The sequence below is a fragment of the Staurois parvus genome, unplaced genomic scaffold (assembly GCF_062004578.1).
Source record: "Staurois parvus isolate SC_StPar_1 unplaced genomic scaffold, SC_StPar_1.0 ptg000227l, whole genome shotgun sequence".
Lineage (NCBI taxonomy): Eukaryota > Metazoa > Chordata > Amphibia > Anura > Ranidae > Staurois > Staurois parvus.
In genome coordinates, this window is record NW_028318023.1 from 2023242 (window position 1) to 2045385 (window position 22144).

At 39.8% G+C, this 22144-nt stretch overlaps 1 protein-coding gene across 11 annotated transcripts in view; it reads left to right on the forward strand.

The window, feature by feature from the left end:
• SLC4A4 (solute carrier family 4 member 4) overlaps positions 1–22144 on the forward strand; it is a 370302-nt gene that overhangs the window by 331815 nt on the left and 16343 nt on the right. For 10 of the 11 annotated variants that reach the window (XM_089679581.1, XM_089679584.1, XM_089679585.1 and 7 more), the window contains 3 exons: positions 111–284; positions 1180–1341; positions 15663–15759. In XM_089679581.1, the coding sequence (XP_089535707.1) occupies positions 111–284; positions 1180–1341; positions 15663–15759 (433 nt within the window). The remainder of the gene's footprint in view (positions 1–110; positions 285–1179; positions 1342–15662; positions 15760–22144) is intronic. The other variant, XM_089679582.1, reaches the window with a different exon arrangement.

Genomic DNA, 22144 nt, shown 5'->3' on the forward strand with positions numbered 1-22144 from the left:
TTTTAGTCATGTGAAGCCAACAGTGCTCTGTACTATTCTGACTTCCATCCCTTGCACAGAGGTTCATTTTTTTTAACATTCTTTTGCGTTTTTCTCTCCATTTACTGTAGTTCATGGACCGCCTGAAGTTGCTTTTGATGCCAGCCAAGCACCAGCCAGACTTCATTTATTTACGGCATGTTCCTCTACGCAGGGTGCATCTCTTCACTTTCATTCAGATCTTATGTCTGGCACTGCTTTGGATCCTAAAATCCACAGTGGCAGCTATTATATTCCCAGTAATGGTGAGTTTATATGAAAGATATAACTTTAAGGCATCAAAGTGTATCAAACTGCATGGCTGGTTTCTTTGAATCCTTAGTTTAAATAAATCTTTAGTGTTTTTAGATAGAGAAGAATTTCGTTTTGAGCATGTGAGTTCTCATAAATGTTATGTTACTCTATTTATGTGGTTGTGAATGCAGCCAAAATGACTTATTTAGCTACAAGTGGAGTAGTCTAGAATTCTAATTAGATTTATGGGCCACCATCTTTGTTTTATGGATCAAAGAGAATCAAGCAATATATCAATTGCCCCATGTTAACTCCACCTTAGCAATAAAATACTGATACTGTGTAACTGCTTTGCATTGACTGACATATACTAAACTAATGTCTTCAGGCCACAGATAATGTCTAGGTATGTTCATTTAGCCATTTGTAAGGTTTTCTTTTTGTCCCCTGAAGCCTAAATTCACCATTTTCACATTTTCTGTCAGTAACATATTTGATACTAATGAGCCTGCTGAGAGCATTTTAGCAGATAGGAAGCGAGGTTCAAATGGCTTTGTTTAGAATGCTGAATATGTTTATCAAAGTAATGTTCTCAATTCAAATGAGTGTTGGGGACATACCTCAGTATTTATAACCACATGGGCAACTGAGTCCAGTCACTATGGTGACAACAAATGTGTCAAGATGTCATTGTCCTATGGCAGGAGGTGTAGCTACTATTACCTATACCATGACTTGGATAAAGGTAAACCTTCACAGACATACTTAAGGGTTTTAATCGTTCTGCTATAAAGTGTTTACATTGTTTTTAGCACTGTCCATGACTCTTTGGGGAAGGTACACTTCACTTCTTGTCCAACTGTGCACTATCTCTTTAATTATCTACATTTACTTGTGTTTTTGCAGATCCTTGCCCTTGTAGCAGTAAGGAAGGCTATGGACTACCTCTTCTCCCAGCATGACCTTAGCTTCCTCGATGATGTCATCCCTGAGAAAGACAAGAAGAAGAAAGAAGATGAGAAGAAAAAAAAGAAGAAGAAGGGAAGTGTGGACAGTGACAATGATGATGTAAGATATTAGCAACATTCCTAACAACAGCTCATGATGGTTACATTTGTGTTCTCTATCAGCCTTATCTGATATATACATTTTTTTCTGATGGTGTTTTTGAATTATGTGTTTTAATTTCTTTATACCTTTATATATTTCCAGTGTATGATGCATTTCTGGGTGGGATTACTGAACAATCTTGTGATATAAGTTTGCTCCAAGGAAGAAACTTTTCAATTTAATGGAATGGTCAGGACTGAGCGTTAGTCCCACCAGCTCAGTGGCAGGCCCTTAGATATTCTGTATTCATCAGTAATGCCTTGGTTCCCACTGTTTATCCTTTAGTAATATAGGTTACTCAATCTAAGTGAGAAAAAAGCAGAATGGAATCCCGGGAGGAATAATAAAGCAATATTCTTCTAAACATAGCCAGAACATGTTAAGCTCCATCAATAATCAGTAAACAAGCACCTTACTGAATAAAAGATATGCCTGTATGGAAAAACCAAATAAGTGTTTAAAATATATAAAATGGTGTTTATTTTCCTAGTTTTGATGATAGCATCACTATAAATACGCAGTTGTTGTCATTTATTGGTTAAATTTTATAGAGGTTACCTGTTTTTGCTGCTTAATCGCTGTGTAATGGTACATCCATTTGTCCACTGGTTAATAGGCATTGTATGCTTAATACAGCTTGAACAGTTCACCTTTTTTTCACCCTCTCAGGAAGTATAGAAAGTTCTGCCACAGTCCATTACAATGCACATGTTACCCATTCTAAAATCCAGAATGACAATGTCAACTGTTTGGATGATTATGAGCTCTGAAATGGCATTTTGATGCCTTGTATTCTAATCCCAGCTTAACATTTAAGCTTTGTATGTGTGTCTGTCCATGGTCAGGCATGAGAACTAATCTTAATGTTTGCATCTAAGTAATGAACTCTAGCTTGCTAATAAAAGTATTAAATGGGATAATCTAACTTAATGGATGTGGCATAGATTTTTTCAGATTTATACATACTTTTATGATCTTAAATGTAATCAACTTTGCTACAGGCACATTCGTTTTCGTTACTGCGCAAATAGGATGATATCTAAAATAATGGCAATGGGCAGAGAGTTTATGAAAGTCTTTGTAATCCTAGTGTGCTGTGTGCTTAATTCACTTTCATTGTGGACAGTCAGCAATACATTATAGAGCTCTCCTGAGGCATAATGCTAGGCACTTGAAAGCTTTACTGGCAAAATAATGTCTTTTAGGTACTCATTTGCCATATACTTAGGATATAGTTGAGTTAAATAGCTGTTTGATGATTATAATTTAGCAAAATAGATTTTTTAATTACGTTTTGTATGATTTCATAGTAATCATACACTGGGATATTATTATTAGTAGTAGTACTATATAATATATAGGATTTAGCTCCAATAGTTTGTACAGCATTTTACAAAATTAGGGGAGACAGTACATTTAAAATACAATCCAACACAAGAGGCTTCATAAGGTCCTGCTTGTGAGAGGTTATAATCTAATAGGAGAGGCAAGTGATAGAAAAAAGTAATAATTATATGGGGATGAGTTGATGGAGAAATTAAAAATGAAGTTGTTAGGTAGAGGTGGTATAGTTTTTCCAGATGAAATGAGTTTTAAAGCATGCACCTAAAGGCAGACAGTAGGAGATAGCCCAATGGTTCTTGTAGGGTGTTTCAGATGAAGGGCCAAGCCCTGGATAAGATCCTGGAATCGAGCTTGGGAGGAAGTGACAAGGGGACTAGAGAGCAGGAGGTCTTGGGAGGCTCAACTTTGTTGATAGTTTGTGATGAGGCTAATGATGTAGCTTAGAGCAGAGTTGTGGATGGCTTGGTATGTTGTAGTTACAGTATTATTTTGGACCTTATGTGCTGGACGAGCAAAAGCCAGTGGAGGGCTTGACAGAGGGAGTAGACAGACAGTGAGCATAATGAGAGTAAGGTGGGTGAGTCTAGCAGAAGTATTCATGATAGACTGAAGGGGGAATAGCCTATTGGTTAACAATTAGGTAGTTGCAATAGCTGAGCAGAAAGATAACAAGGTAGTGACATAGAAGTGTTGTCTAGTCAAAGGGTTGAATTTTGGAAAGGTTGAGGACACAAAGGTAAAAATATTTGAACAGTGATTGGTTGTAGGGCTAAAAAGAGAAAACAGAGTCCAGGATTGCTCCTAGCACCCTGGTTTGAATGAAGTGATTGCTTGCAGTGCTGTTGCTTTCAGTCTCTCAATGGAGACATGGGAGGAGGAAATATTGGGAGCTCAGTTTTGGAAACATTGAGTTTGAGAAAATGGTGTGCCATACATGTAGATATGTCAGTAGTGATTCATGAGGAAATTAATGGTGTGGCTCCGTGGTTGTGAATTATGGGGGGGGGGGGGTGACCAGTGAATGTTTGAGGGGCGGGGGGGCATGCGGAACATGCCAGTAGAGAGGGAGAGTATGAGAATGTGAGTTAGAGAGCATAGACTAGAGCAAGAAGGTGAATGCAGTAGCTGTAAAGAATATGGCCCCAGGGCCTCAGACAGATGCAAATCCATCTAATCTGTGGTAAGAGAATCAATTGAGGAAAATGTTGAATGCTTTGGTGGACATGGTATGTTAGTTGGGGAAGATACAGTATCCGGACAGTGGAGAGCACATCACAAATTGCATCAGTTTTGTTTTTAAAATGATCTTGTGATTTAGAGGTAGTGGTGAAGGCAGTGGGAGGTGAAATAGAGAATTAAAGGTAGAAAAGGTTTGGTGAGGATTGGATGAGAGATTGTTGATGAGAGTGGTAAAATAAGTCTGCACAGAGGTAGGAACTGTATTTTTGGAGTACATATTTCTATAGGGTAAAGTCTTGCACTGATTTGGTTGTACTCCATAGTCGCTTAAGAAAATGACAATATCTTGAGATTTCTGGTGTCTGGCTGTAGAGATCAGGGTCTAATTCTGTGTGGGGTGACAGAGGAAAATATTTCCAGAGATGATGAGAGCAAGCTGTTGTAGACAGAAATGGTAAGGTCAGGGCAGGACGGACAGAGCTGAGATTTTTCCGTAGTCTGTTGCAATGCAGAGAAGAGCAGGGTTAAAGTGACAACAGTTTCTATGGGTAACTGTTTGCTGTGGGTGTACGGATAAGGGGTTAACAGTAGGGAGACTGATAAACAGATGAGGCTGTGGTCAGAAAAATGAAAAAGGGTGATACAAAGGGTGCAGAGGTGGGAGAATACATGGTCAAGGTCAAGGATGTTCTCATCAGAGTAAGAAGTGTGTTTTCATTGTGTTAGGCCAAAAAACAATGTTAGGTTGAGGAGTTGAGAGGTAGCTGGGGAGCTAACGTTAATATGGATGTTAAAATCACCAAGAATAATAAAGGGTATCTCAGAGGAAAGAAAATAGGGTAGCTAGGCAGAGAAATCATCAAGGAAGCTTGCATCTTTAAAACATGTCGAATGTATAGAATTTTCATGTAATGTACATATATGTCCTATAATGGTGTGCCTTAAAGTGCTTCTATAGGCACAGTGTTAGTTTTTTTTAAAATAGCAAACATGTTATACTTACCTGCTCTATGCAATGGTTTAACTCAGAGCATCCCTGATCCTCCTCTTCTCGGGTCCCCGAGCTACCAAAGCTGCTTGCTATGGGGGCACTTGTACATGCTCGCTCCTGAGCCACACTAAGTGCGGCTCAGCCCCACCCCCTTTCTCTCCTCACTGGCTGTGATTGACAGCAGCTGGAGCCAAGGCTCCTGCTGCTGCCTCTCTGACCACTGAGGAAAGAGAGAGCCACTGCTCTCATGCACATCAGTGGATCTAGATAAAGCTTAGGTAAGTATTCGGGGGAGGGAGAGACTGCATGCAGAAGGTTTTTTACCTTACTGCATAGCATGCATTAAGGTAAAAAACCTTTTGCCTTTAGAACTACTTTAACCACTTTCCTACCGGGCACTTATACCCCCTTCCTGCCCGGGCCAATTTTCAGCTTTTAGCGCTGTCGCACTTTGAATGCTAATTGCGTGGTCATGCAACACTGTACCCATATGAACATTTTTTTCACACAAATAGAGCTTTATTTTGGTGGTATTTAATCACTGCTGGGTGTTTTATTTTTTGTGCTATAAAGAAAAAAAGAGCAAAAAAGTTTTTCTTTGTTTCTGTTATAACATTTTACAAACATGTAATTTTTCTCCTTCACTGATGTGCGTTGATGAGGCAGCACTGATGGGCACTGATTGGTGGCACTGATGGGCACTAATAGGCGGCATTGATGGGCACTGATAGGCAGCACTGATAGGCTGCACTGATGAGCTGGCACTGATGATGTGGCACTGATGATGCTGCACTGATATGCAACAGTGATGGGCACTGATAGGTAGCATTGATGGCCACTGATAGGCAGCACTGATAGGTGGCACTGAAGGGTGTCACTGACTGACGGCACTGCTGTGCACTGACTGACGGCACTGATGGGTGGCACTGATGGGCATTGGTGGGTGGCACTACTAGGCACTGATGGGCACAAGTGAGTGGCACTGGTGGGCGCAGGGGTCTGGCATTGCTGGGCACAGGTGGGCGGTACTGGTGGGTGGCACTGCTGGGCAATGATCATCAGTGCCCTGATGATCAGTGCTGATCCATCCTCTGACAATTGCCAGTTATCGGCAGTACTTTACTCACGCTGTGACAGCGTGAGGAAAGTGCAGCCGATAACCAGCAACTGCATTTACCGGTGATCCGCTGTGTCATTGGACAAGGCTGATCACGTGGTAAAAGGCTGATGTGATTAGCCTTTTACCACATTATGTGATCAGCTGTGTCCATAGGACACAGCAATCACGGAGATTGCTGGGTGCACGCCTCTGTGGCACATTCTGGGAGGACGTCATATGATGCCCTCCCTGAACTGGCCGGCTGCAGTGAAGCTGTCATTCGGCTATCTGCGGTTGGCAAATGGTTAAGGACGTGATCACTGAATGAAGGTTAGAACCCTTAAACAGGGAGTATTGAAGAAACCCTATATCCTTATTCTCCAAAAATAATCCATATATACCTACTACTTACTAGCCCTGTAATTTATTTTTCATGGAATCATTTCTTACTGTGTTTTTCTGCCAGCTTGTAAAAAAGGCATTTGGAGATTTGGAGTTCATGGTTACAGTTCCAGGTACATTGTTTCAGGCATTGCATCTAAAGCTGATGTTGCCATATAAGTGACATGGAAATGACACAGTTAATATGCTTTTTTCTTTCCGTTTCTATTCATATAATGCCAAAATAAGCAAAAATCTACATGTATTTAGTGTCATAAAGCTGCAAAAACTTTCCATAGTTCTTTAGAATACACTGTGTATGCTGTACACTATGTTAAGTGTAAGCTGCACCAGTGCATGTGAGCTATTAAAAGATTACTACATGAACAGTGTTTTAGATGTTAACATTTTATTCAGTCAGGTGCACTGCATAAAGCATGCTTTAGAGACAGCAGTGGAGACTGTTGTTCTGCTGTTAGCGCAAACGCTACCATAGAAAAACTGTTATTGAACACCGTAGTTTTATGATCCTACTACTTTAAAACTTAATGTGCTGTTCGTGAGAATAACAGGCAAACAGCACAGTTGTGGATAAGATGAGATAAGAAGCCCTGATATATAATTTTTGTATTCCTGTATGTTTCTGTAGTAACTATTCCTTAATAGAGATATCTTACAGTTTATGATCTGGAAGCAGTACATAAACTGTTGTGAGTGTCAAGGTCATCCACCTATAACCTGAAAATCTGTTCCAGTACCTACAGCACTAATGGTATGTATGTATATATTGTGTATACAGTGGATTTAAAAAGTCTACACATCCCTGTTAAAATGTCAGTTTTCTGTGATGTAAAAAAATGAGACAAAGATAAATCATTTCAGAACTTTTTCCACCTTTAATGTGACCTATAAACTGTACAACTCAGTTGAACAACAAACGGAAATCATTTAGGTGGAGGGAAGTAAAAATAAAAAACTAAAATAATATGGTGGAATAATTGTGCACACCCTTAAACTAATACTTTGTTGAAGCACCTTTTGATTTTATTCCAGCACTCAGTCTTTTTGGGTATGAGTCTATCAGAATGGTACATCTTGACTTGGCAATATTTGCCCACTCTTCCTTGAAAAACACTCCAAATCTGTTAGATTGCGAGGCATCTCCTGTGCACAGACCTCTTCAGATCACCCCACAGATTTTCAATCAGATTCAAGTCTGGGCTCTGGCTGGGCCATTCCAAAACTTTTGCTGAAGCCATTCCTTTGTTGATTTGGATGTATGCTTTGGGTCGTTATCATGCTGAAAGATGAAGTTCCTCTTCATATTCAGCTTTCTAGCAGAAGCCTGAAGGTTTTGTGCCAATATTGACTGGTATTTGGAACTGTTCATAATTCCCTCTACCTTGACTAAGGCCCCAGCTCCAGCTCAAGAAAAACAGCCCCAAAGCATGATGCTGCCACCACCATGCTTCACTGTGGGTATGGTGTTCTTTTGGTGATGTGCAGTGTTGTATTTACGCCAAACATATCTTTTGGAATTTTGGCCAAGAAGTTTAAGCTTGGTTTCATCAGACCATAGCATATATACCCACATGCTTTTGGGAGACTCCAGATGTGTTTTTGCAAAATTTAGCCGGGCTTGGATGTTTTTCTTCGCAAGAAAAGTCTTCCGTCTTGCCACTGTACCCCATAGCCCAGACATATAAAGAATATGGGAGATTGTTTTCACATGTATCAAAAAGAAGCAGAGTGGCGCCAGACTAAGTGCAGCATTAAAATATATATTTATTAGAAACAGACAATTGGCAACTCACAGCAAGTGGATAAAAGGAAGGCATGTCACAAAACCATTCCGGACTCCCAGGAGACAACAGATGGAAAGCGATCTCAACGCATCTGATGTAAAGCAGGAAAGGTATCCTTGTGCGGCCCACTGCCGCGTAGACCAGCGTGGACCGCAAAATGGTGCCAGGCCGGACGTGACGTCAACCAAAACCATAATGACGTGAGTGGACGGTGAGGTGTTTCAAAGCAGCAGCTTCTTATTCAGACCTGATTGGCCAGTGAGGATGGCCATCTAAATAGGACACATAAGGGCGTGGACTGGAGCGGGAATACAAGGGAAGGCTAGGCTTAAAGGCGCACAATTATTAATGTGGAGGTAATGCGGTGGCCATACTAGAAAACATCGCTGCTATAACATTGATACGATGTACCATTAAAAAACTTCAATACATATCATTAGCAGTGATGCCAAAGGTGAACATAATAAAAATAATAAATGAATTAAAACATATGAAGAGGAACAACAGAGTTAAAGACATTATTGTGTGGTGGTAAATGAGTAAACAGTAATATATCGGACATATGTCATGTGTATTCTCATGACACAATGGGCTTATATGAGTATAAAACCTGAAATTATATATAATATATAATTATATATAATATAATCGGTATACATTAAAATATGAAACATTATTATAAAAAGTATATATATATATAAAATCCTAGGACATGGTATTACTTACCCACCCCGATGAGAAAAAAGGTGGGTGAAGTTTGGATACCTGGAATATGTGAATTGAAGGTAAGTATAGGAACCACATAATAGACATATTAAAATATATTCTAGATTATCCAAATAATTTCTCCATGAGTTATATACGTATATGAGTACACGTACAGATGTGACGTTTTCCTAAAACATTTGCATGGTGACGTTAAAATGAAGGTAGGTACGGAAAGGAAATAATTAAAGACTGGGAACTGCAACCCATATATGGAGGCTAGATGATTGTATGGATTTCGATCTCTTCGTTTAAACATTTTGGAGCCAGAGTATCTAGGGTAAAGATCCAATATGTTTCCTGTCACCAGAGTTTTTTAAAGCACTCAGCCTGAGGAAGACAGTCAGATATGGACTCAATTACCCAAGTGTACAGATCTTGAGATGATTTGGAATGATACTCAGGAAAATGACATGGTACACTGTGTTTAGTGATACCCTCATCCACCAGCATACGGTGTTCACCAAATCTTTTGCGTAGGGTCCTGATGGTGCTTCCTATATATAGCAGATCACAGGGGCAAGATAGACAGTAAACTACGTAAGTAGAGGAGCAGTTGTAGAAGGCCCCATGCTATATGTAATGCCTTCTTCTGACTGATACCTTTTAACAATGAGATCCCTCTGATGCTTTGAAAGCTCTCTGCGGACCATGGCTTTTGCTGTAGGATGCGACTAAGGAAATGTCAGGAAAGACCTATTAGAACAGCTGAACTTTATTTGGGGTTAACCAGAGGCATTTTAAATGATGGCAGGTGTGTACTGACTCCTATTTAACATGATTTTGAATGTGATTGCTTAATTCTTTACACAGCTACATTCCCATTTATAAGAGGGTGTGCACACTTATGCAACCACATTATTTTAGTTTTTTTTGTTTACTTTCCCTCCTAAAAGATTTTAGTTTGTTTTTCAATTGAGATGTAAAGTTTATAGGTCACATTAAAGGTGGAAAAAGTTCTGAAATTATTTATCTTTGTCTCATTTTTTTATATCACAGAAACATGACATTTTAATAGGGGTGTGCAGACTTATTATATCCACTGTATATATAATACACACTATATTGCCAAAAGTATTGGGACACCACTCAAATCATTGAATTTAGGTGTTCCAATCACATCCATAGCCACAGGTGTATAACAAAAAAGCATCGAGGCATGCAGACTGCTTCTACAAACACTTGTTAAAGAATGGGTCGCTCTCAGGAGCTCAGTGAATTCAAATGTGGTACCGTGATAGGTTGCCACCGGTGCAATAAGTCCATCCATGAAATTTCCTTGCTATTAAATTTTCCACAGTCAACTGTTAGTGGTATTATAACAAAGTAGAAGCAACTAGGAATAACAGCAACTCAGCCACGAAGTGGTAGGCCATGTAAAATGACAGAGCGGGGTCAGCGCATGCTGAAATGCACAGTGTGCAGAAGTCGCCAACTGCAGAGTCAATAGCTAAAGACCTCTAAACTTTGTGTGGCCTTCAGATTAGCACAACAACAGTGCATAGAGAGCTTCATGGAATAGGTTACCATGGCTGAGCAGCTGCATCCAAGTGCAAAGTGCAATGCAAAGCGTTGGATGCAATGGTGTAAAGCACGCCGCCACTGTACTCTAGAGCAGCGGAGATGTGTTTTCTGGAGTGATGAATCACGTTACTCTATGTGGCAATCCAATGGACGTGTCTGGGTTTGGCAGTTGCCAGGAGAACTGTACTTGCCTGACTGCATTGTACCAAGTGTAAAGTTTGATGGGGGGGGGGTTATGGTGTGGGGTTGTTTTTCAGGGGTTGGGCTTGGCGCCCAATTTTATGCTCCCAACGTTGTGGCAACAACATCAGTGCCTAATCTCACAAATGCTGTTCTGGAAGAATGGTCAAATATTCCCATAGACACACTACTAAACCTAGTGGACAGCCTTCCCAGAAGAGGTGAAGCTGTTATAGCTGCAAAGGGTGGGCCAACTCAATATTGAACCCTACGGACTAAGACTGGGATGCCATTAACGTTCATGTGTGTGTAAAGGCAGGCATCTCAATACTTTTGGTAGTATAGTGTATATACACTCACCGGCTACTTTATTACTTACATTCATTCAATTGCTTGGTAACACACATTGCTGATCAGCCAATCACATGGCAGCAACTCAATGCTTTTAGGCTTCTAGATATGGTGAAAACAACTTACTGACGTTCAAATCGAGCATTAGAATGGGGAAGAAAGGGAATTTAGGTGACTTTGACCATGGCATGGTTGTTGGTGCCAGATGGGCTTGTCTAAGTATTTCAAAAACTGTTGATCTACTGGGATTTTTACATACAACCATCTCTAGGAAAATCGAGACTCATCAGACCAGGCCAATTTTGGTGAGCCTGTGCAAATTGTAGTCTCTGTTTCCTGTTCTTAGCTGACAGGCGTGGCACCTGGTGTGGTCTTCTGCTGCTGTAGCCCATGTGCTTCAAGGTTCGACGTATTGTGCGTTTAGAGATGATATTCTGCATACCTTGGTTGTAACGAGTGGTTATTTGAGTTACTGTTGCCTTTCTATCATCTCAAACTAGCCTGTCCATTATCCTCTTACATCAGCAAGGCATTTTGTCCACACAACTGACGCTCACTGGATATTTTCTCTTTTTCTGACCATTCTCTGTAAACCTTAGAGATGGTTGTGCATGAAAATCCCAGTAGATCAGCAGTTTTTGAAATACTCAGTCCAGCCCATCAGGCACCAACAACCATTCCACGTTCAAAGTCACTTAAATCTCCTTTCTTCCCCATTCTGATGTTCAGTTTGAACTTGAATAAGCCGTCTTCATCACGTCTAGATGTCTAAATGCATTGAGTAGCAATTTGTGTTACCAAGCAATTGAACAGCTTTTCCCTAATAAAGTGGCCGGCGAGTGTATATATACACACTGTCTCTGTAGGTGTCTGAATATTCAGGGGCATTCACAGGTTGTGTTGTTGAAAATATTTGACTTGTATGTTACCTTAAAGTGTAACTCTACTTTTGCAGTCACGTTATGATAACATCTACTTTATATTTGTTACATGATCACATTCACATTTAGGAACAGTGCAGGGGGTGGGGGTTGAGGTCTGTTTCAAATACCTAAACATTTTTGTATAATTTGTTTACAGGCTTGCTGTGTAAATGGGAAAACATAGTGAGTTTTTTTCAGAGTGGACTGCAAAAGGGGAAATAAACTTTAACATTAGTGTATTTGGTCATGTTCAACTTGACATTAAATATTGTAAAGTGTCTTGTATGGATTTTACTATTAACCACTTCCAGTCCGGACACTTTCACCCCCTTCCTGTCCAGGCCAATTTTCAGCTTTCAGCGCTCCCACACTTTGAATGACAATTGCGCAGTCAAGCAAGACTGTACCCCTATGACTTTTTTAGCATTTTTTTGAGACAGATAAAGCTTTATTTTGGTGGTATTTATTCACCACTGGGATGTTTATTTTTTTTGCTATATAATTGAAAAAGTCCAAAAATTTTGAAAAAAGTGTTTTTCTTATAAAATTTTGCAAATAAATATTTCATCATAACTCTTGGCCAACATTTATTCCATTATCTTTTTAGCAAAAAAAAAAACCAAATTAGTTTATAAACAAAAATTATCATTTATAAAAAAATTTTTTAACATCTTTTTTTATATTATTTATGTTTTGTTTTTTTTTACATACTGTCACCCTAGCAGTACAGTGTCACCATGGTGACACTGTACTACCTGTGGGGGGTGATGAAGATTTTTTTTTTTTTTACACTGGTTGCTTTTACACCCATAAAGGCTGTACAAGCAATCATTTTGACCTTTGTGATCATTCACAGATTTCACACATAGTAAGCAATGATGTCAGAAGTGACATCTTGCTTACTACTCTGCATGTGATCACTAATTGGCCAATCAGTGATCACATGATCGGGACCTCGCACAGAGGTTCCGTATGACGATCGGTGTTCCACTGTGTCCTCCGGACACAGTGGGCACCGGATCGCGGTGCTGCACGCTCCCAGAGAGCGTGCACAAGCAGGGGGTGGGGAGGCCGTCTATAAACGGCCACCCTCCCCTGCACTGCCACCTTTCGGACATTTATATACAATGGCCAGACGGGAGGTGGTTAATTTACATGTTACATTTTAATTCCATCTTTATTGGGGTTTGTTTTTTTTTGTGTACAAAAAAGTGTACAATAAAATTCAACAAACAAGCATGTACAAGTGATATTACCAAAAACACACAAAATAAAAAACAAAATCAAAACTACTTCAGGCATTCCAAAAATACAGGTAATCAGTACATGGGGCATGCCATCAAAAAGGTGAAACTTACATGGGGAGACACAAAGTCAGACAATATAATATCAGTAATTTACATCATTTTAATTAGTTCACCTTTCCTTTAGTGAGGTTTATTGAAAATGCAACAAAGATACTTTATGATTCAGATTAGTAAAAATGTCATGATGAGATTGTATGTATAAATCTGAAAAAATCGATACCACATCCATTAAGTTGGCTGATTCATTTTAATACCTTTATTAGCAAGCTAGAGTTCATTGCTTAGATGCAAACATTAACATTAATTCTCATGTCCGACTACTTGGAGACGAACATATATTTTCAGTAAAAATGTCATGATGAGATTGTTACATTCTGTGGTTTAATAAGCTTTGTTTAAGTTCATGCTATTCATAGCAGTATGTATATGTGTTATGCAAACCTTACTATATTTATTCCTGTTTTTGTAAGCTGAAGCAGCTGAATGTAAAATTAGATGTGGCAAGTCAAGAAGGACTGAATAAGGGGATACTGCAAGCTGAAGAGAGTTGCAAGTGCTTGGGTTAAAATATCACATTAGTGTTATTTATCTAATCAAATAAATAATATAATTGTGATTGTTTCAGCAGGGGATTGCGACTTCCTGGATAATACACACAAACCAGTTAATGTTTTAATATTGTGCTCCTGATTTAGAAACAAGTTCAAAATGAGAATATGTTAATAAAAGACAAAGAGCTTGCCTTAAGTGAAAAACCACACTTTAAACACTCAGTAGAGTCCAGAGATATAGACAGTTGAAGAGCTAAGAAAATCTCACTTTTTAAAATAAATATTGAACTTAGCCCCACCCCAATCCCAGTCTCTTTGTTGGTCATATTAATATGATGAGCGACCTTGTTGGCCTTAAAAATACCCTGTTTTATCTGTTGGACTGCTGCTGTTAAAGTATAACTAAAGGCTAAAGTTTTCTTTAGTTTTGGACAGAGTAGAGATAGATTAAAACACCTATTAGATTTTTATTGCTGTCTGTGCCCCTGTTAGGGAGAATCAGGGCTGCTGTTAGAAACCAGACAGCCTACCTGACAGGCCCCCCTCCCCCAAAAAAACACAGTTTACTAGGCTTCAGTTATGAATGAACACAGTGAGCGATCGATACTGATTACTCCTTGTGTTCATTCAGGAAAAGAAGGGGCTGGTAAATATGACAAATTTACCGCACCCTTCCCCCACTCTCCATCCTGAAGGATCCTATTATGTTTTTGCAGCCCGGGCAGCAGGGAGAAACGCACAGGGAGGGTGATGGGTGCAGTAGGGGGTGGGGGCAATTACTGGAGCTGATCCCCTGTATGGCTCTCTCTGCAGCAGCTGAAAACTGGCAGGAGGAAGAGAAGAAGAAGCCAGCTTTCAGCTGCTGCAGAGAGAGCCATACAGGGGATTGGTTCCAGTAATTGCCCCCTCCCCCCATGCCGAACACCCTCCCTGCCCACATCTGATGCATCCTGCTGCCTGGGCCCCCCTGTGTGCACCAACCCCTTGGTGGGCCCCGTATAGGAGAATTGATGGTACGCCCTTATCCACAGCCCTGGGGAGAATCACCCTATTTGTTCACTGAAAGTAAAGGAATATCCCAAATGTTGGGTTGTCCCCAGAAAAGTAATAGAGGGAAAATCTTCCAATGGTGACACTAGTTCTAGTGACTTGGGGGGCCTCTCTTAATTTCAGGAGTTTTCTCTCGCTTCCTGGTTGGCTATGGAACAAAAAGTGAAGGGAAATCTCCCCAATGGTACACAGAAGGCGAAAAAAAACTGATAGGGGTTATAATTCTCCATTACTCTATCTAAAATGAAAAAATTTTTTGCCTAAAGTTCTACTTTAAGTACAGCACAACGATCACACCTTTCACCTCCAATCAACAGGGCTGCTCAGGGAGTAAGACTGTTGATTAATGCATTAAAAAAAGTAGGACTGCTGGAAAGGTAGGTTGTTGCTTGTAACTGAGAACAGCAGCCCAACTCTCCTATGTGCTGTAGTTAAAACAAAAAGAGACAAAAATATTTTCTACAGTATATGCAGTCTGACATCAATATAGCAATAAATAAGAGGATTAAATTGGTTCTTTATGCAAGAAAAAAAACAAAAAAATACACATTCATAAATAAGTGATATGATAATCTTAGACATAAGAATGTTTGCAGAATTGTTGGAATTGATGTCCAATAGCTTGTTATACAGACCGTCAAACAAACCACTAGGAATGACCCCTGAACTCTGAATTCTGCTATTATGGTGCCTTAAAAGAGAATGGGGTTGTATTTGAAAATTATCTACTTTGGGTCTGGAGCACTGCCATCTTTTCAACAAGAAGACGGATGCTGTGGAAACAAGTAACAATGTTTCATCTAAGAAATTGTGCACATTTCTTTCACAGTCTGACAGTCCCTATACAGAAAATGTCCCCAGTATAAAAATCCCAATGGACATCATGGAACAGGAGCCATTCTTATCTGATAGCAAACCCGGTGAGAGTGAGTAGATGTGACCTCTTGCATGCCACGTGTGACAAAAGCAGCCATTCTCTCACATTCTCCTTTCACGTACTAATCATTCTTTCCACTAATGTCTTGTCATTCTCTCAGCTTTATACTACAGTCTCCTTCATCTGTGCGTGTCCATATGTCTATATCATTTAATCAATTTTAATAATTAGCTGTGCTCCAGACAGATAAGACAAGCAATGTTTTCAACCAATTAAGAGTCTATCATAGCAGATTAATTCAAGCTGCTATAGCAACTTTACCTGACTATTTTAACTTTTGTGATCAGATATGTACCATATCTTGGACACCACATTTTACCCAAACATTTTTGGATTAAACCCCTATGACTTAGCTATGGGTGTTTTTGTGTGATACTGTATATAATATATATTATTTGGTCACTAGAGGGTCAGGCATCGCATCCTGAAACTATGCTCTGCTTCAGAAATTTAAAGTCTGTAGATTATAATCACAATTAGGACTTCTTTTGCACTGTACCATACCTGGAACCATATGTTTGGGGATCCCATTAAGGTCAAATGAGACACTTGTGATCTTGGAGCAATTACAGATCAGTGCATGCTTTATACCACCGTGCGTAGACAAGTGTGCTATCTATTCTTGCTTACAGACTCTTTGGGGTTTATTTACTAAAGCTGGAGAGTCCAAAATCAGACTCCCTTCTGCATAGAAACCAATCAGCTTCTAACCTCAGCTTGTTCAATGAAGGTTTGGCAATGAAACCTGGAAGCTGATTGGTTTGTATGCAGAAGGGAGTCTGATTTTGGACTCTCCAGCTTTAGTAAATAAACCCCTTTCTGTCCTAACATTCAATATCACATAATTCCATATTGTTATATATAAAACTCTTTATTTTAATGAGAGTAGCCATTTAACCACTTAAGCCAGATAAAGCAGAACCCAACAAACCCTTTTTACTACACAATGTCAAATCAGATCAGTGTAAATCATAGTAATACACTTAATGGATCTTAATGGGAAACCATTGAGAGTTTTAAATGAGTACACATTTATACTTATTTTTCACATATTTTACATGCATGCTACTCCATATTTGATGACTGCACCACAGATTTGTAAATTTTCTATTCAGTAGATATTTGTATTGCAGCAAAAATTAAACCACATTGATAGCCCTATTTTCCATTCATTCTGATCACTCTTAAAGACTTGCTGTCAGAGCCAGTACAATTATATTATACAGGATTTATATAGCGCCAACAGTTTACACAGCTCTTTTACAACATGAGAGCAGGCAGTACAGTTAAAATACAATTCAATACAAGTGGAATCAGAGGACCCTGCTCATTAGAGCTTACAATCTAAAAGTATAAAACAATTACTGTATAACATTACTTTGCAGAAAGCAGAGCATACATATATAATAAAAATGTTGCTGCCCCATCACTTACAAATTGTATATGCATTAAGACAGTAACAATAACAGATGTATAAATCAAAGAAATAAAGATTAATTTAAAATGGCATGATGTCCTCTTTATGTTTCTCCAGGTATCTTTATGGTTATGCATTTTCTATTTCTTTTATTGCTTACTGTTTTGCCTGTATTAAAAAAAAATATTTAATCTCATTAACATCTTGACTCTCTAATCATTATCACTGGGGTACAAATCTCAATTATCATGGTCCACCATCATTCTAATCAATAAGTGATTTTGTTCTATTCATCTATGTGTATATAATTGTATTCATTCTTCTGGTTTTTTTTTTCATTTTCAATCATGTCATAATTATTGTTATATTATGTTTTTGTGCATGTGTACATAATGTTATATGTTCCTCTCTTGTGATCTGTTCCATGTACACAACGTTCTGTGCATTGCTGAAAGCTGGTTGTTTCCATCTTTATTACAAGGACATTAGGAGGAGATCTGTGATGGGATTAAAGTATTAGTTGAGCTATGAGCTTATATGCATTGAAAGAATTTCGCAGTGGGCAGAAAAATAATTGGCCTGCCACAACCAGGCTACATATCTTATTTACAATATAGTTCCCATGTTATTAAGGACCAATTTGCAAATTCAGTTATCTTGTTTACCTTCTAAGCTATCCATGTGTAAGTTCACATTCATAAAAAAGCCAAGAAGAAGCTACGAGCTTTCACAATGACTTTCCCGTTCATATTTGTGATATGTGCCTTTGTACTATGCCAATAGGTTTAAGTCTTTTACTTTGATGTAATGTAAGTGCTTCTGTAAGTAAGTGCCTCTATAATGTAAGTGATTTCAAGTGCATTTTATTATTCACTTGTCCTGTATGTGGTAAAATAAGTGATTTCTAACACAGACAATGTTTTATGTAGCAGGTATTATGAAATGTAATGGTAGAGCATACACTACATGGAAAAGACTGGTCATGAGAAAGAGAATTGAGCATTCCTGGGTTATACTACCAACTACAGAAGAAATAGAAACTAAGCTCATAGGAGTGTGAAGGTCAGCCCTTTTGAGGCTATAACCTCTCCAACCTCACACATTCACAGTTGTAGCTAGCAGTCCAAACAGAGAAATATGGCATTGGAGAGTGTAGAGTTGTGTCCCTCAATGTACTTTAGGAAAAGGATTTTACGGTGAGTATAAAAATCCAAATGGTTTTTTATCTTTCATTGAGGGACACAGCTAGAATAATTAAGCGACCTAGGGAAGTCTAAAAACATTCCAAACAGAGAGGTGGGAAAGGAAAAACCAAAGCAAAAGGGAAGCCAAGGGCATTAAACAGCCACTTGGAGAACCTAATTACTAAAACCTTACAGAACTTAGAATATGCTTATGCAGAGGACTAGGTCTCAGCCTTACTGATCTGAGAGAACCCAAAAAAGCATGCAGCGCCCTAATTCAGAAGGGTTTAATGGAAAAAGGAGACACTTTATCTCGCAATTCATAGTTCTGCACAATTTGTAGAATCCAATTAAAAATAGTGAACATGAAGACCCTCTTTTAGGCTTTTCTGGAATAAATAACAGTGAATCCATCTGTCTAAAAGAAGTAGTGATCAAGAGGGAAACCCTGATGACCCTCACCACCTGCAGGCAATAGAGAGAAATCTGGGGTGAACCAGTGCCAGACACAGGGTGTCACGAACACTGATAGTGACCTCTAGTGGCCCACTGGCCGGAGTCCCCCAGGGCGCGGAGTCTAAGCCCAGGTCTGCTGGTTCACCAGAGCCCCTGATGGTGGGGATGGACTTGAAGCAGACCAGGACCAGGTCGCAACCCCTGAGTGACACCAACAGTGGTAAAGGCAACCGCCAATGGCGTGTAGCGGGTAGGAGCCAGATGTGAAGAGGTGTGACATGGTCAGGCAAGCCGGGTAGGTAACAGCGTGGCAGACGGTACAGATCGGTAGACAAAGCGTAATTGGGTCACAAGCCGGGTTCGGTAACAGGAGGTCAGACAAAAGGAGCAGGCAGAGGATGGTCAGGGCGAGCCAAAGGTCAGGACAGGAGAAGACAGCGGTATCAGGTCCAGGCAGGGTCAGCAACAAGGCAATCAGCATACAGGAAGAGCAGGAACACAGGAACAGGGAGAAGACCATCAGGCAACTTGTGTCTGTGCAGGGCTTGTTTAAGTAGCCCGCCCGGCGCTGACAGGTGCTCCTGGGTCCTAGTGCCTGACCAGCGCCGTCATAGGTGACAGGCGCGCCTGGGTCCTAGTGCCCGCCTGCCTGCATGTCTTGTCGGACACCTACGCATGTGCAGACTCATGCGTCGCGGTGGTCCCTGACACAGGGAAAGTAACACCAAGTGATTGTAAAGGTAGATTTTTTTTAATTATTATTAAATAACAAACATGTTATATTTATCTACTCTGTGAATTGATTTTGCACAAAGCAGTTCCAAACCTCCTCTTCTGGATTCCCTCGCTAGTAGTCTTGGCTCCTCTTCCATTCTGAGTGCCCACATAGCAAGCTGCGTGGACTTGATCCTGAGACGGGCTGCATATGTCTTTTAACACTAACATAGCATGGCTCAGCCCCACCCCCAACTCCGTCCTCACAGGGATTGATTGACAGCAGCAGGGGCCACTGATTCCCACTTCTGTCTCTGAGGCTGTAAGATTAGAGCAGTGCTGGATCGAGATCAAGCTCAGCTAAGTATTTTGGGCGCATGGGGGAAGGGGGGGAGCTGAAAATTAATAGTTTTTTTACCTTAATGTAGAGAATGTATTAATGTAAGACAAAACTTCAGCTTTTAAAGATAGAGACCACTTTGGATAAAAAAAGGAGGTCCTTGGTCTTAAAACCCCTTGAAAATTCAGAAATCCTTCTGGCTGAAGTTATGGCCACACAAAAGGCTACAATATGGGATAGTAACAGCAAAAAGATGTTCCAGATAAATTTGAATGGAGGATCCTGTAGCACCAACTAATAGCTTTGACTTCCACAGTGGGAGAAATGTGTGTAATCCCTTGTATAAAAGTTTGAGTTGCGAATAGTTAGCAAGAGGATGTTGAAAAAAACAGCCAGGGTAGAGACACCCAGCCTTGGAGGGTTCTAAGGTCCAAATGTTGTTCTACTTCCAACTGGAGGGAAAAAAAAGAACACAGTTGCCTAAAAAAGTACCAGAGAAGTAGAAGTAGAGGTAAATAGAAGTAAATTTACGAGCGCTTAGCATAGTTAGGATTACTAAATTTCAACTATGCCTGTATATCAAAACCTGATTATTAGCAGCCAAGTTGCCAGAGCTAGAGAACGAGAAGCAGGGTAGACAATCAATCCTTGGGATAACAGAGCTGACCAGTCAAGTAGATGTTACAGTGCTTCAGCTAACAGGAAAAACATGATCAACATATTAGATTTTCCTAGGACAATCTGGGGTTATAAGAATGATTAGAGTGCTTTCAGCCTCAGTCATGCAAAGTAGATTCTACAATGCTACTAAATTGCCTGTCAATTTTCCATCCCAAGAATGTGCACTGCAAAGACTGCTGAAAAATAAAGCTACATCTAGGACAGGATATACTCTACTTCTTGTACTTTTGCAGCACTCCTAGTGCCCTTCCTGATGAGTGATGTAAGCCACAGCTATGGCATTGCTTATATGAACTCGGACCAGATGACTGATTAGAAAGGAGTCCAGTGAAGCAATGACAAACAAATGCTTGCAACTCCAGGACGTTAATTGGAAGCTTCAATTTTCCCCCAGATCAACAACTTACAAACAGAGGGTCCAGAACTCCAGCCCAATCTAGAAGACTTTCATCCATCATGATGAGCTTCCATTGTATGGGGAAAAACAAATCTGTTCTCTGATGACACTGGAGACACCATTACCATGATAGGGACATCCTGGTTCGAGAATTTAATCAGCTCATTTTGGCCAAAAGAAGAATACATTTTGTTTTATGACGTGAAAATGTACTGTTGACAAGTGCTGGAGTGGAACTGAACTTCTTCTAAGGTCAATACCATCAATGCCAGAAAATATGTGCTGCTCCGCAGGAAAATCAACATCAAGATTGAAGTTTCTGAACCTGTCTTGTGGTTTTGTCAACTTTTCTGGCTACAGGAAGACCTTGGCCTCAAAGGTATCTGGTAAAAAACCTAAGCACTCCAACCCACATGATTGAATTACTGCTGACTTCTTGATGTTCAGGATCCATCTGAAGACCTCCAAAAGCTACATCATGATTAACAAATGGAGACCAATGTCAGGGAGGTCTGCTCCCACAGCAGATGTTGGTCCAGATGTTTTTCATGACTAGAATGCCTCTGAGACAAAGAAGATCTGTAACTAGTGTGAAGACCTTTGTGAGCATTGCTGGGGCTAAGGGTAGGGCCACAAACTACAGAGGTTTTTACAAACAGTGAAGCAAAGAAATTGCTGAGGACCTTGAAAATTGAAATATGTAAATACACAATCTCAGTGGATGCTAATGTCATTGTATGTCATATAGGGCTTTATTTACTAAAGCTGGAGAGTCCAAAATCAGACTCCCTTCTGCATAGAAACCAATCAGCTTCCAGGTTTCATTGCCAAAGCTTCATTGAACAAGCTGAGGTTAGAAGCTGATTGGTTTCTATGCAGAAGGGAGTCTGATTTTGGACTCTCCAGCTTTAGTAAATAAACCCCATAATGTCTTTGAGATGAAGCAAAGCAATAACTGACCAGATTCTATTCAAAACGTTTGAGGATGCACAAAGGCATTGAGTGCCTTTAAATCCAAGATGGGATGAATGCCACCTTTGGGTTTAGAAGCTGTAACAGCTGTTTATGAATAAAAACATTTATGGCTGGGGAAACAAAAAAAATAACCCCATGAACAGCTGAAAATAGAACCATCTGACATTGATGAGAAACTGGTAGATGCATCGCAAAAGTATCAAAGTGGAA